Genomic DNA, 14,073 nt, shown 5'->3' with positions numbered 1-14,073 from the left:
CTGCACCACTCATGAATCAGCAAAATATTTTAGTTAATCAAGGAAATGCATTTGTGACAAGCACCTTCATTCAACAAAATGGTAACTCAATGCCAGCAAATCAACAGCAAAATATTACTTTGGCACACCTGCTACAGCAACCAAGTATTAATTCTGCGCATACAAGTCAACAACAGAATATACACCTTGCACAGGGACTTCAGCAGCAACACGTTAATCCTGTATTTGCAACCCAGCAACAAAATGTGCAGCATCCACAAAAGATTCAGCATCCATGTGTTAACTCTGCACACGCGGTTCAGCAACAAAATGTTCGTCCTAAGAAGCAACAAACGCAACAAAATCCTTCTAAAAGACTTCAGCAACAAATTGGCAACCCTGCCCAGAGAATTCAACAACAGAATGTTAATCCTGCTCAAAGAGTTCAACAACAGAATGTTAATCCCGCTCAGAGAGTTCAACAACAGAATGTTAATTCTGTTCAGAGAGTTCAACAACAGAATGTTAATCCTGCTCAAAGAGTTCAACAACAGAATGTTAATCCTGCTCAGAGAGTTCAACAACAGAATGTTAATCCTGCTCAAAGAGTTCAACAACAAAATGTTAATCCCGCTCAGAGAATTCAACAACAGAATGTTAATCCTGCTCAAAGAGTTCAACAACAGAATGTTAATCCTGCTCAGAGAGTTCAACAACAGAATGTTAATTCTGCTCAAAGAATTCAACAACAGAATGTTAATCTTGCTCAGAGAGTTCAACAACAGAATGTTAATTCTGCTCAAAGAATTCAACAACAGAATTTTAATCCTGCTCAAAGAGTTCAACAACAGCAGAATGTTAATCCTGCTCAAAGAGTTCAACAACAGAATGTTAATCCTGCTCAAAGAGTTCAACAACAGAATGTTAATGTTGCTCAAAGAATTCAACAACAAAATGTTAATGCTGCTCAAAGAGTTCAACAACAGACTTTTAATGTTACATTTGTTCCTCAGCAACAAAGCATTAATCCTGCACAAGGAATCCAGCAACGCACCATTAATCCTATACAAGGAGTCCAGCAACACGCCATTAATCCTGTACAAGGAATCCAGCAACAAACTATTGATCCTACACAAGGTATCCAACAACAAAATATTAATCCTATGGGTCCAGAATTTCAAAAGACAGTTTTTGGAACGTTTACTTACAGCATGACGCAAGGGATTGTTCAACCCCAAGGTGTACAAAATTCACCACAAAATACGCAACAGAATATCTCAACTTTAAATTATAGACAGCAACCTGTACAGAACGTGTTTGCAAAACCTCAAGCTGCACCAAAAAATATGCTAACGAGTGAAAAAGCACATCGTAAAATATTGCGTCCGCCAAGACTGAAAATACCTTCACAAACTAACACAGCAGGTCACTCTAAGATTAAACAACCAAAGTCCTTAGAAAATAAGCAAGAAACTAGTACGCCGATTTCTCTAGAGGCAACGATGAAGCAATTTGACATATTGAAATATCTTTCTGATATTCAGAAGCTTATGTTAACAGAACACATCAAGTTTTACTTCAATTGTACCACATGGTTAGAGCAAGAATTCACAATGGAAACGTGGAATAAGATTAATTCGGAAAGATCGATACTACTTAGTTTTCAAACTCTCTTAAAGCATATCGTGGACAAAACAGTAAAAGATTTACAAACCAAATGCCAAGAAAGTACAACTGAAAAAAATTTATGTATGGATATTAAGATTGGTACTCCCAAAAAGCTCTGTATCATTGTAGAGGAAAACGATGGAGTACATTGTCAAGTTAAGGTATCCTCAGCCGAATCTACTCAATCTGAAACAATTAAATTAAGTCAATGCAATAACACTTGTCAAGAAGATATAACTGCTGTACAAAAACAACCTGAGAAGAAAGAAGCAACTAATGATTTACAAGCTACACCACTGTCAGATAGTACTCAGGAATCTAAACCAATAAACAAGGAAGGAATACAGGAAAACGGAAAAAAGGAGAAAAATTTACAAAAGGACAAACCAGACAAAGAATCCGCTCTTCATGGAAAATCTCGTCATATGCCTGTATTAATTTTTGAGACACCACTATCGAATGACAGTGACACTCAGGAGAATAAAATTGAAAAGAATCCAAAAAATACCACAGAAGTATGCAACAGAGAAGAACAAGATGTGAATGAACTGAAAAAAACAATTGAGGATACTGATCAAGCTACTCCAAAAAAAGCAGTAGCGTCTGATTTAAAAGAGTCTAGTAAAGATACAGTACAGTTACAGACTACACATTTAGTTACTGTAGAAATTTCTCCTACCACTGAGAAAGTTAAAGTTATTAATGTTAATACGACTTCTGAAGATGAAGGTTCTGTGATAAAAGTAGCACCTGATAAGCTTAAAGGGAATGAACAAATGCCACAAGAACTTCATTCTCCTTCTAGTTCAATATCTATTGAAGAAATTAGTGGCTGTGAACCTTGTACAGAAACTGTTCCTGAAAGTCCTGATGATGATATTAGTTATTCTAATTATACAGAGACAGATGATGTATTGATAGAAAAGGATTTTGAATCATTTATTGCAGATGTTAGGACTATATCATTGGAAGCGTTTGAGAAAATGGGAGATGGTAATAAATTATTTGAAAGCATTACAGAAGGCAATGTTGAGGAAGAAGAAATTAAGATATGTTTGTATTGCAGCAGACCAAGTACTGTAGCATGTTCACGTTGTTTGGAAGCTAAATACTGTTCTAAGGGATGTTCGGAGTTACATTGGGAAGAGCACTATATGAACTGTAAACCAGTAGACAAAAGCCTATATTTCTGACCAAAGTATCATTATTATCTTAACATGTTCACAGTCCTATAATTCATACAGGTAGTCATTTCTCATTGGAAAAAATATTTATGTTTAAGAATAGCAGTTTATTAACTATTTTATACAAAGCAGTTTAGTGCATACTTAATACTTGTGATGTTCACTTATCTTCGTATTTGTATCTGCTTTAATCAAGTCACTTTAATATTTATAATATTACTGAAAATGCTCTCTGTTTTCTAATTAGATAATCTTTTATTTTTAGTTAAAAAAATATTTACATAAGACAGTTGATGGAATATTTTTTCCTTTCTTAGACTATAAATACAAAACTTTTTCATATTTTCCTAAAATTCCAGTATTGTTATTTTTTTCATTTAGATAGAATTTATTATGTATTATCATGTGCAATACATATACACACCTATGTATAATAATACATAATGAGTTCTGTTAAATAATATATGATAAACTTAATGACTTTATTGTGATGTAGTGTTAAATGAAAAAAAGAGGCAATATGTTTATTATTATAGGAACCTTATTATCTTGGATATAGAAATTACTAGGAGTTTAGATTATGAACGTATTAATTCATATTCATTTGTTTAAGTGCAATATGCATTCATTGTGACTCTGTTATGTTAAACAGTATTTGTTGTTGCTGCTTTGTGCTAAAATTTAAGAGTTAGTGTTTCTACAAAACTTTTATAAATTATTATCTTTTGTATAAATACAATAAACACAAAAAAAAGTACAGAGTTAAATATGGAAAATAAATTGTTCTTGTTTCTTATTTAAATATATCTATAATGCAGGATTCATAAGGTAAACGATTGTATATAAAACACTTGTCTTGTTCACAGTTTTATTCATCTTCCACTGCATATGAATTATCCATATAAAATACTTTCAAATAAAATCATAAGAAATATCAATTCATTTCATTACTTTTATTAGTTTTACTGTTTGCAAAACAATACATGATCGGAGTATGTACAAGTAAAGACTACTGCTTCTGTTTCAATAATTACTCTTCGTAACCAACGCCAGGTACATAATTCGTTTTAGGATTGTGGAAGAATGAATGTTTACCATCTCCCCAAGGAAAAGGCTATAAAAAAAATTAAAACAATTAAACAATATAATTTCCTAACTGCATCTTCAAATTCCATTCATTACCTTGTTCATAATCTTTAGATGTGGATATTCTTTGTATTCTGGTCGTTGGCCATGTGACTTTTCGTGCCTAATGTAAGAGTTAACCATTCCTAGAACTATTGTAGGAAAAGCTACGAAGAGAGTGAGTCTCTTCCATAACTTTGTACTCTCTGGAATCAAAATTGCACTTATGTAATGTTCAATAGTAAACCTAAACGAAACTCTTGCTTTAAAATCATGACAACTAGAAATTGTTTAACTACATAGTCTTTCTTATTATTTCAAATGTTATACATGATCATATGATATCGTAAAATTAAATTTGAGAAAATAATAGGCAACGTACTTAAACGTATTGACTACGATTAAGATCAAAGTGCAATTGTTTCAACATCATACGATTTATTAAACCTGTATCGATTACCTGGATTGTCATGTGAACGTTGTTCTACCGTTTTCACAATAGCCATACGCCGCACAAAGCTATGGCCAAATTGGCCCAACTTCTTCACATTCGCCATTTCGAGTTCGATGCAGCCACTGTCAATCGCTGCTCTTGCTACCTAATTTAGATCAGAATCTTTATCAAACTCGCCACCAGAGGACGATGAATAGTAATCGATTTGGAGAAAATTAATTATTTATTCATTTAGGGGCAATATGATGATGCAGAATCATTGTACAGACTCTATGCATCATTGTGCAACGATAGAAGTTCATGAAAATTGTTTATTTATTGCAAAAATAGAATTTAAAAAATTGTTAGGGGCACCGGACCCTAAAGATACGGCCCTTAAGAAAAGTTACTGGCGACAGCTTCGACATCTAGCGGCAGCCCGCGAACTAATATTTTTCGTTCAGGTTCGTAATACTGAAGACAGGGCCCCCAAAGAATAAACTTTAAATGTTAAAAAACCATTAAACGCTTACTTTATTATTCAAAATTGCACATAATCACGTAGACTGAAAAGAATAGATTGCAAATATATTAATAACTGCATAAACAATCGATTATTTAAATAGAAACAGTAAATTGACATTTGTTTGATTATTTGTACCGTTATTTGTTACTCTATCAGCAAATACGCATAGATTATAATTAACTAAGATCACCTATTATCGTTTTGCATTGTAACATTGTTAATTTACTGCTTTTGAAACATTTAACAATTTTTTTTATAAAGGGGCACCAGCCCCTGATGATACGATCCTTCATGACCGATTTCACGCGACACTAGCGCCATCTAGCAGTAGCACCCTAGAACTAATTTTTAGAAACTTGCTGTTTAGTTCCAAGGCGCCACCGCTGGATGGCGCCACCATTGCCTTTGCTAATTTTTTCAAATGCAGTTTTCTAATAAATAAACAAATTCCATGAACTTTTATCGTTGCATAATGCTGTACAAGGACTCTACAATGATTCTGTATTATCACATTCCTATTAGATTAATAAATAAACGCATTTTGCTGAATTATTAGTGACGCGATTCCAGTCGCAGAGCTTCCCTATTCTCAAAAGCCGCATTCCGTATCCACTGTATAGAGAGATCAGTGCGTTTAGTGCATTAAACATGGCTCCTACGGTAGCTGTCATCTATTTTCTTGCGTTTGCCTTTACAGTCTCCCACGTCGATTCGGGAACCAGTGCTTATGCATCTGCAAGGGTCGAGGTAATTAAATGCTCGCGTTATTATAAGGGCAAATGCTTTGACAGCTATTTGTTACATTTTTCTGTTAAATCGGGGTGGATTATGGCATTAAAAAATCTTTCCAGAGCTGCGGTGGTTGCAGCTTGAACCGGCTGCCTGACGTAAAGCAGTTTATCTTCGAGGATCTTCCTCATTAGTATCCTTTTTTAAGATTCATTAAAATATTACATGTGCAATTTACATTGTCATTGAGAATTGGATATCTTTGAAGAAGTATTTACTACTCTTCTGGATTTAAACATACTTTTTAAGCATAATCAAGGATGAATAATTGCATTCTTACATAAGATTTGTAATTATGGACTGACTGATTTTGAAGCTTTGGACTTCATGATCACAGCCAGAAACCTATATTATTATATGGATTACAATGAAATATTAAGCACTAGTATCATTTAAATGTTGCAGTGGCATGTAGTTTTTTATTTTTCATCATTTAATTTGTATAAATCCTTACCAGATATCATAGTAATAATGTTGAATTTAAGCACATTCAAGGTGCAGTTCCAGAACTTGTTCTTTTTAATCAAAATGATGAGGTAAAGTACAATTACTTAATAAATATTGTATATTAAAGGACATCTCATGTTTCTAATTTTTTCAGGAAGTGGAAAGATTGACCTTGTCAAGATTGACCAGGGAGGAATGTAATGATTTGTTAGTTTCTAAAGGTTTTACCAAAAAGGTAGCAAAAGATGAGATATAAAACATAAAATCAATAATGCATTCAGTATCAAAATGAATAAATATCTATAAATTGGAGAAATAAGTCTATAATGTTTATTAAGAAATGTATTATTTTAATTTGTATGCTGATTTGTTCTTTTCAATAGTACTGTCTTTTTATGGTCCTTTTTCTGTAGATGAAAATAGGTGTAGTTTACTCGTATTATCAGCTATCCTAAAGCAAAGTGAATGTCCATTCATGAATATTAATTGCAGTAAGTATGATAGACATATTTTGAATGAGCAGTTGATACATACCTGTAAAGTAATAAAAATGGGAGAATTGCATATATTGCACTGTATTAGATACTTAATAGTTGAAGTATAATTAAAGCACAAGATAGTGAATAATGTAGGAATCTTTTGATGCACAAGTTGCTGTCTTTGAATACCTCATTTTCACATAGATGAGGGAGCATTATATATTACCTCCCTGTGGAGCTGCAATCTGTGATACAACTACTAGATCCATAATGTGATCAAAATCATTATTATGGAGTGCTTGGGCTCCCTTACTCAAAAGTTTTAGTTATTAATGCTTCAATAATTTCAAACATTTCAAATACAATGAAAAAATGAATTGAGAAAATTCTACATGATTCAAATTTAATTTTATTACCTTTAAAAGTATCAGGAGCAATTGAAATTAATTGAAGATTCATGTTGAATCATCTTGATTGTGGCTTTTATTTAATTATACATATAAGTAAAATAATTTATCTTTACAATGGCTTCTGGTACAACTGAAACTTATGTAGTAGGGTACCCTTTGCCTATTCATTCTATTCATCTTTTGCACTGCGTTATTTTTTGTTGTTATGACAAAAAATTCATTTATGTAAGCACATTCGATACAAAACATAAAAAATGTGTAAGCAATAAAAATCGTGAATCTCGTAAAACAAAGGCACCAAATTATATCAAATATAAAGCTATTATATCAAAGATACTTAATGCATATTAAATTTAAGTAGAATAATTTGCGATTTGAGTTTTTATAATGTATTCATCTGCGCTTTGAAATGTTACAGTGCACTTAAATGAAATTATTCATGTTATTGAATGTGTATATTTATGATCCTTAATAATAAATTTAGTTTATAATTGGTACTACTGTGATTATTTGATATTAGATTTTTTCAGTAAATACGAGAGGGTAGTAATCGTATTAAAAAAAAACTGTATTTATATTTTTATTTGAAATTTATTCTAGCGGCAATATATGAAAGAAACGTGTAAAGCAATTTACAGTGTGGAACTTTTAGAGGATTTACAAACTGTGTTTAATGAATAACATTGGTAATGTATTTTTATAAATACATTCAATTACAAATATTCCATTTGCAAGATTCGATAACTTTCATATAATTGATAGTATACTATACATGGAATGTCAACTTCCAATCAGCTCTATTACTGACAGAACATTGAATCAAAGTGTAAACGACTCAGCTTTACTTTTTTTCTCGTAGCTATGTGACAATTTATCGCTTCGTAATTACCATTTCCATTTTTATTACTGCGATGCAAATAAAAGCAAAAATAAATAAGCTATGTTTACATGTGTAACCTTTCACTTACGTATCGCATTACTTTGACTTAACAACTAGATTATATACACTGTTTTATATAGCAGTTGGTAAACACTGCATAGGTCGTGTTAATGTAATAAAACTACATTGCTTGGGTTGTTCATAAAACCCAACTATATATGCTTTACGTAGAGTAGGTATTATCTTACATATCTGAAGTGCTATATTTATATGTATATACACAAATATCATAAGAACTGCTTCCAGAATTTTTGAAGCCATAAAAATAACCTGCTTGAATATGTTTAAAAGATAAAGAAGCAATCTGTGCCTTCCTTGCTGTACCAATAATGACATCAATATCATTCTGTTTGGATAAAAAATTTATTTCTCTGATATAATCACAAAAGAACAAAAATAAACGTGTATGTACATGTAAAAATATTAGCAGATTTATGACAATTGCAAACCCGTTTGTTTATTCAAGCAGGCATAGTAGTTACTACGGCGAGTAACAACGATTACACAAACGGGAAAAGGCTGATGTATTAATAAAAATGTAATGAACCAATCCAACAAGTGGATAGGATTACAAGATATGGAGCAAAAAGTGTGGTTTAACAGAAATGTTACGCCATTAGAAGCCAACAAATAAATACCAGTGCCACCCATAGAAAAACCTTTGAAAGAAACTGCTCTTCTTCAGGTGTTCCTCTAGCATCTGTGCAAAAACCATATATTGAATCACACTGTTATAGAAACAGGAACCATTACCATAGAATATTATAGAGTAGTACCTGCACTTGCTCGAGTATCTCCAAAATTGAAAGTAGATGTGAAAAATGCAAATGGAAATGTTCCAATGCCAAATGACATGTAAGAACCATCTCCAAATCCAAAACTAGAAAATCCAATATTGTTTTCAGGTTCTGTCCTTTGTCCAGTCGGACGTGGTGGAACGTTATTTCTAAAATATTATAGAATGTCATGTGTAGTGTATTATTAAATCATAAAAGTGTAATTAATTAATATGTAAAAAAGTATACCTTGGATCTTCATGCCTGGTGGCTCCACGTCCGTATAAAGGAATGACTTTGTCTTGGCTGATTGCTGCTTTACAAACAGGACAAACTTGCCTTGTTGGACGAGTCTCTAACCACTGGTGCAAGCATGGCCAACTATATATACAATTAAAATTACGTGATATTACATCATAGATGCAACAACATATGTTCACAAGGTATCAGTATTAATCTTACCAAAATAAATGCCCACACATACTAATAACTGCATCTTTTGCAGTATCAAGGCAAATGTTGCATTCAAAATTACGATTATCCTTTTCTTTTTCTTCTGTCGTAGAATCCCATGTTTTGGAAGGTCCTGCTTGTTCCCTCGTAGTGCTCATCTTAAACAACTTGCTTAAAAAATGGATTAACTATCGTTACTTTCGTCGAATAACATACAGGACATCGATTATGAAAATTCCGTAGTCATTTCATTTAAATACGATGCAAAAACTCCCGAAGTACAAGAACGACAGAGCTACTTGTTTTTTACTTTTACTATTTGTCGACGATGAGTTTTTTACTTTTGAATTTATCGACGACAACGGACAAGAAATTTTAACGATGCACGAATGCCTTATTACTAAACTTTGACGACATTAATCTGACTGGGAAAAAAAACAAGAAAAAAATTTAGGGAACCAATATGAGAATCCTCGTAAAGTATCTGTTGGAAACGACAGTCATTAAACGTAAACGACAGGAAACGAATAAAGGTTAAGATCTCATATATTTAAAATAAACATGAAATTCGTATTTACAATTGTTCGAAAATCGTTTTTTTTTTTTTTTTCTTCGAATACATTAATCATTCACGATTATAATCGGAAGTCATGTGTTCGCGATAAGAAGCGTAGAAGCAACTGGATGGAAACAGAAACAACGTTCGATACATTTCGTACATTCGTATCTCCCGAAAGAAAGATATCACCGAAGGTGGCCCCTTGGGTAAAAAGCAGCCTCCTTAATTAACAGTCAAAAATCGAAACTGGATCGAAATTCATCGGGCAATATTTGGCAGACGAAAGTTGCGAGTCCCGTCAAAATACGAATCGAGCTATGTCTGCCATTGCTGACATAATTCGTGTCACTTACTTTGGCCTTTCGCCTGCGGGGCCCCCTTATCGTCCTATCACAGCCGCGAACTTAACGCCCGTCCCAAAAAATAATCCTGACGTATCACGTACACCACTGTCGCAATTGCGCAAGTGCCATCAGATGATTTTCATGATTTTTCGCGAAACGGATGTTCCGAATAACACGTAAGAGTTTTCACATTGGAGCGTTAGAGCTGACGCACGTAAATGGTATCGGTGACGCTTGATTGTATGAAATTATACGGTTCAACCTCTTCTTTTTATGAAACTTCTTTCGTTATCGTCACGATTGCTGTCCTGTATTTTAATGTGACCACTTAAAACTATCACTTGATTAACGCTGTACTGCTAACAGCGCACTATATTAAACTTTATCGACCGTCCTTGTGAGATAACGGTAATTAGTTGGAAATTCTGCTGACAGAGGTCGCTACTTGTAGCTTTTTCTAATTTCAAAGAGCTGTGTTCGAGAAATGGAAAGAGATTCTGACAATGAGGATTAAGGACCTGTATTATAGTATTGATGATTATTTGATAAGGATAGCAGCGAAATAATATTAGGAGGAAATATTAAAAGCAAGTTGGAGAACACTCTATTCTTTATCTTCAGTATATCTGTCTTATAAAGTCTTCTTTAGTATTCAGGAACTAAGAAGTTTTGTACTACGAAAATATTATAGATTTATGAGCTTTACAAAGTTGATAGCTGTTCTCTTCCAGTAATAAAAAAGAGTTTCAAATATACCCATAGAGCTACATTTACTTTCAAATTGATTTCTCTCCATCACCATGGTACTACTCAAAATAAAGTCAAAGTATTCATCAGAATTGACCAGAGAAACGTTTTACTTATTACAGTAGGACTCTACTGTTTCCAGAAATTCGTATGAATGCTTCATTCCCTTCGAAACAAACGTTTCAGATCTGTGAAAGGCATTTGACACCAGGTATCATCATTCTCATGAAACGTATCACAATAAGCAGCTCATAACCCTGCGGTAAATCTCTTAATTTTAGGATGAAAGCACCAGAAGCAGACTCGCCTCAGAGAATGCTCTCGAAAGTCTACAGCGGCAAATTCGACAGCCCTTCTTCATCCAGATTTAAATTGAGCGGAATAGAGAAGTCGCGTAAGGCGGCTGGAAAGAACATAACCTCAATGCTGCTGCAGCAACGACAAGGGATTCACGTGATAGAGGATAACGTCGATGTCACGCCCAAGTTATTGACTCATCCAGCATTCAGCTCGATCGACATGCGACAAATGACCGCACTTGAGGCGATCGAACTCTCTCAAACTGGCAGCGGAAGTCAATTGCTTCCCACTGGTTCCGCTATGAGCAGCGTAAAAACGAGCTCATCCTTGCTCATAAGAACTTCTTCGCTTCCTTCTGGGTCTATAGCAGCAGACGATGCGCAGTTCCAAAGTTTATTATCCACTCAATCAGAGGAAGTGCCTATCGAGGACACAGATAGGGCTCCTTCCGCTTTCTATCTCCCTAGGTAATTTCCACACGAGTCTCTGAACCGGAAGTTGAATACCACGAGTGGCCAAGAAATTAACGTTTAATATATACCCTTAATTTACGTTTGTTAATACTTAATTGTAATATATTGACCCTTTGAGGACGCGGGCTGTGATTAAAAGCAATATTAATAAAAGATCAACAAATATGCCTTGCTCGTTACGTTTATTGGAGAAAAATACTGCGTCCGCAAAGAGTTACGTTCATCAGTGTACATCTAATCCTCTTCTGTTTATTCAGTATCGATCCAAATATTTTTACAACTCGGCCGGAGACTGTTACGATCACTCTGAGGGAGACGGAAACCTTTTTCATATTCGAGATGCAGCCTCGAACCGGAGACTTGCGCACGTCAGAGGGTCAGATGATTAAAGAGGAGAACGAGAGCTATGAGTACAAGACTGTTGGACCAGGGTCGAATAGGAAGCTGGTGGATGCAGAAACGCAGACGCTGCAAGTCCTCGTGAAATCGCGAGGGACGCATATTAACAAAATCACGCGGAGGAACGCGGGAGTTTTCGTTAATAATTGGGTCATGCATGATGTCTTCGCTGCACCAGAGTTGATGACAGAGGAGAATGGTGTGCTTGTGGTACACACGGAGGAATCTATGCAGCAATTTATGCAGACACAGGTCTAAGAGATTATTCAGGTCTAAGTAAATCAATTACTCTCCAACTTTCTTAAAGATCCACTTTCCAAATTCCAGGAGGCGAGATCTAAGCTGCCAAAGACGGAGATTCAAAAAAAATCGAAAACCCCTGAAGAAGAGTTAATTTACATATTCCAGCATCCAAGTTTCGCGTACGCAGTGCAAGTAATGGAACGTATCATATCGACGAATATTTTCCTCCACGCACAGAAGCGTTTCACAGGGTTGATCAAGCAGGACCCTTGCAGTCTTGACCTAGAGTTCACATATACCTTGGATCTGCTTTGGACACATACTTATGAGGAAAGCAATGGGAGACCTGTAGCCAGCTTTGAATGGAATTATGCGAATACGAATATTTTAGCGGTGGGATATGGAGCGAAAGCTGGTTCTGGGACGAAGGATGGATTGGTCTTGATCTGGAGCGCGAAGAATCCTCGCGTGCCAGGTCGATTGTACTGGTTTGATAGCCCAGTGTCAGACGTTGGTTGGAGCCACGATCGACCGAATCTGCTGGCTGTTGGTTTCTACAGTGGTCAGATCAAAGTGATCGACGTAAGCAGGTATGATCTGAACGTGGTGCGACGAAGCGACAGGATCACGTCCCCCTCGTGCTCCCCGCAATGGCAGGTTCAGTGGTGGGCTGGCGATGAACAATTCGATTATCAGGAGCAGATCTATACTTGCGACCAAGATGGCCATATTTACTGCTATCGATACGTCGAGGATTTTCAGTCGACCAGTCTCATGAGAGTGTTTAGGATAGAGGGTACTCTTCCAGGGGTGAAGAGAACTGTGCACTGTAATTTGTACAATATATCGATCAATCGAAGTCCTGGGGCACTGGTACTCCGCAGGCATCCCAATTTAAGCACCATCTACTTTGTGGGCTCAAACGAGGGTTGCATCTACAAGTGTTCCACGAATTATTTGTATCAGCATATAGACAGTTTTCTAGCGCACGATGGACCAGTTTATTCGATGATATTCTCCCCATTTTGCCCGAAGATTTTTCTCACCTGTGGCGCCGATTGGTGTACGAGAATCTGGGCGGAGGGAATCACAGAGCCACTGATTACGTTATCGACGACAATGGCTTGTGTTCGATACGCGGCGTGGAGTCCTGTTCATTCGACGATTATCGCTACTGTTACTAGCAATGAGATTTCCATTTGGGATATCAGGAGAAAGACGTACACGTCTACGTCTGTCACTGTTTCGCCTAGTAACGCGAGGTTCGTGATGATTGATTTCACGTCGGATGGGAATCAGCTCGTAGCTGCGGATGTAGAGGGTGCTGTGTATATCTATAATTTAGAGGGTATGCCATTCCCTCCGTATAACCAGGAGACGGTGTTAGTCCAGTCGATTAAGAAAGCTTTGGTCATCGAACCGAATCTTTTACAAAAGCTGCAGAAACTTGGGCCACCGTTTACCGAATGAGAGAGAAATAATCATAATTGCATCCTATAATAGTCATAGTTCCACTTTCTGTAAAAATATTACGTCTAGATTATTAAATTGCACATAAAGCAATACACTGTTAATTCAAAGTATGATAACTCGTCGAAAAAAAATCGTTCGACAATTTTTAAGGTCTCGTTGGAAAGGGGAGACTTCAGGCTTCAAATTTATTGCAAAAGAAGTCCCTAAAAAAATTTATCGAGACCCAGAGAGTAATCTGAATTTCGCAAAAATTTAGGGTAAAACCACCCTCTCTTTCTCGACTTGGCGCTAAGTAGAAAAATTTTTTCGAGAAAAATCAATTCAGG

At 35.4% G+C, this 14,073-nt stretch overlaps 4 protein-coding genes across 7 annotated transcripts; 2 read left to right on the top strand and 2 right to left on the bottom strand.

The window, feature by feature from the left end:
• Positions 1 to 3,769: 3,769 nt before the first annotated feature.
• Positions 3,770 to 4,577, bottom strand: LOC143177930 (cytochrome c oxidase subunit 6A1, mitochondrial). Its single transcript, XM_076376256.1, has 3 exons — positions 4,417 to 4,577; positions 4,014 to 4,162; positions 3,770 to 3,945 (listed from the first exon to the last, which is right to left on the bottom strand). The coding sequence occupies exons 1-3, from the start codon at positions 4,511 to 4,513 to the stop codon at positions 3,862 to 3,864; spliced, it is 330 nt and encodes a 109-aa protein (XP_076232371.1). The 5' UTR covers positions 4,514 to 4,577; the 3' UTR covers positions 3,770 to 3,861.
• An 853-nt stretch (positions 4,578 to 5,430) lies between these two features.
• LOC143178024 (selenoprotein M-like) lies at positions 5,431 to 6,470 on the top strand. The gene is made up of 4 exons (XM_076376433.1): positions 5,431 to 5,662; positions 5,767 to 5,837; positions 6,171 to 6,240; positions 6,306 to 6,470. The coding sequence occupies exons 1-4, from the start codon at positions 5,564 to 5,566 to the stop codon at positions 6,405 to 6,407; spliced, it is 342 nt and encodes a 113-aa protein (XP_076232548.1). The 5' UTR covers positions 5,431 to 5,563; the 3' UTR covers positions 6,408 to 6,470.
• A 1,854-nt stretch (positions 6,471 to 8,324) lies between these two features.
• LOC143178022 (E3 ubiquitin-protein ligase RNF185) lies at positions 8,325 to 10,440 on the bottom strand. 4 transcript variants are annotated; one of them, XM_076376430.1, is made up of 5 exons: positions 10,122 to 10,440; positions 9,219 to 9,380; positions 9,006 to 9,137; positions 8,757 to 8,926; positions 8,325 to 8,680 (listed from the first exon to the last, which is right to left on the bottom strand). In XM_076376430.1, the coding sequence occupies exons 2-5, from the start codon at positions 9,365 to 9,367 to the stop codon at positions 8,589 to 8,591; spliced, it is 543 nt and encodes a 180-aa protein (XP_076232545.1). In that variant the 5' UTR covers positions 9,368 to 9,380; positions 10,122 to 10,440; the 3' UTR covers positions 8,325 to 8,588. The 4 variants fall into 4 exon arrangements, with proteins under 4 accessions (XP_076232545.1, XP_076232546.1, XP_076232544.1 ...); XM_076376431.1 differs by having other exon boundaries at positions 9,219 to 9,376; XM_076376429.1 differs by lacking the exon at positions 10,122 to 10,440 and adding an exon at positions 9,788 to 10,111.
• Positions 10,441 to 11,141: 701 nt separating this feature from the next.
• LOC143178532 (dynein axonemal intermediate chain 4) lies at positions 11,142 to 13,744 on the top strand. Its single transcript, XM_076377257.1, has 3 exons — positions 11,142 to 11,626; positions 11,890 to 12,283; positions 12,359 to 13,744. Exons 1-3 carry the CDS (start codon positions 11,142 to 11,144, stop codon positions 13,742 to 13,744), a joined length of 2,265 nt encoding a protein of 754 aa, XP_076233372.1.
• Positions 13,745 to 14,073: the final 329 nt, after the last annotated feature.

Source organism: Calliopsis andreniformis, chromosome 4 (assembly GCF_051401765.1).
Source record: "Calliopsis andreniformis isolate RMS-2024a chromosome 4, iyCalAndr_principal, whole genome shotgun sequence".
In the NCBI taxonomy this organism is placed as follows: Eukaryota; Metazoa; Arthropoda; class Insecta; order Hymenoptera; family Andrenidae; genus Calliopsis; species Calliopsis andreniformis.
The sequence above is the reverse complement of the archived record's forward strand: the minus strand, read 5'-3'. Positions and strand labels throughout refer to the sequence as shown.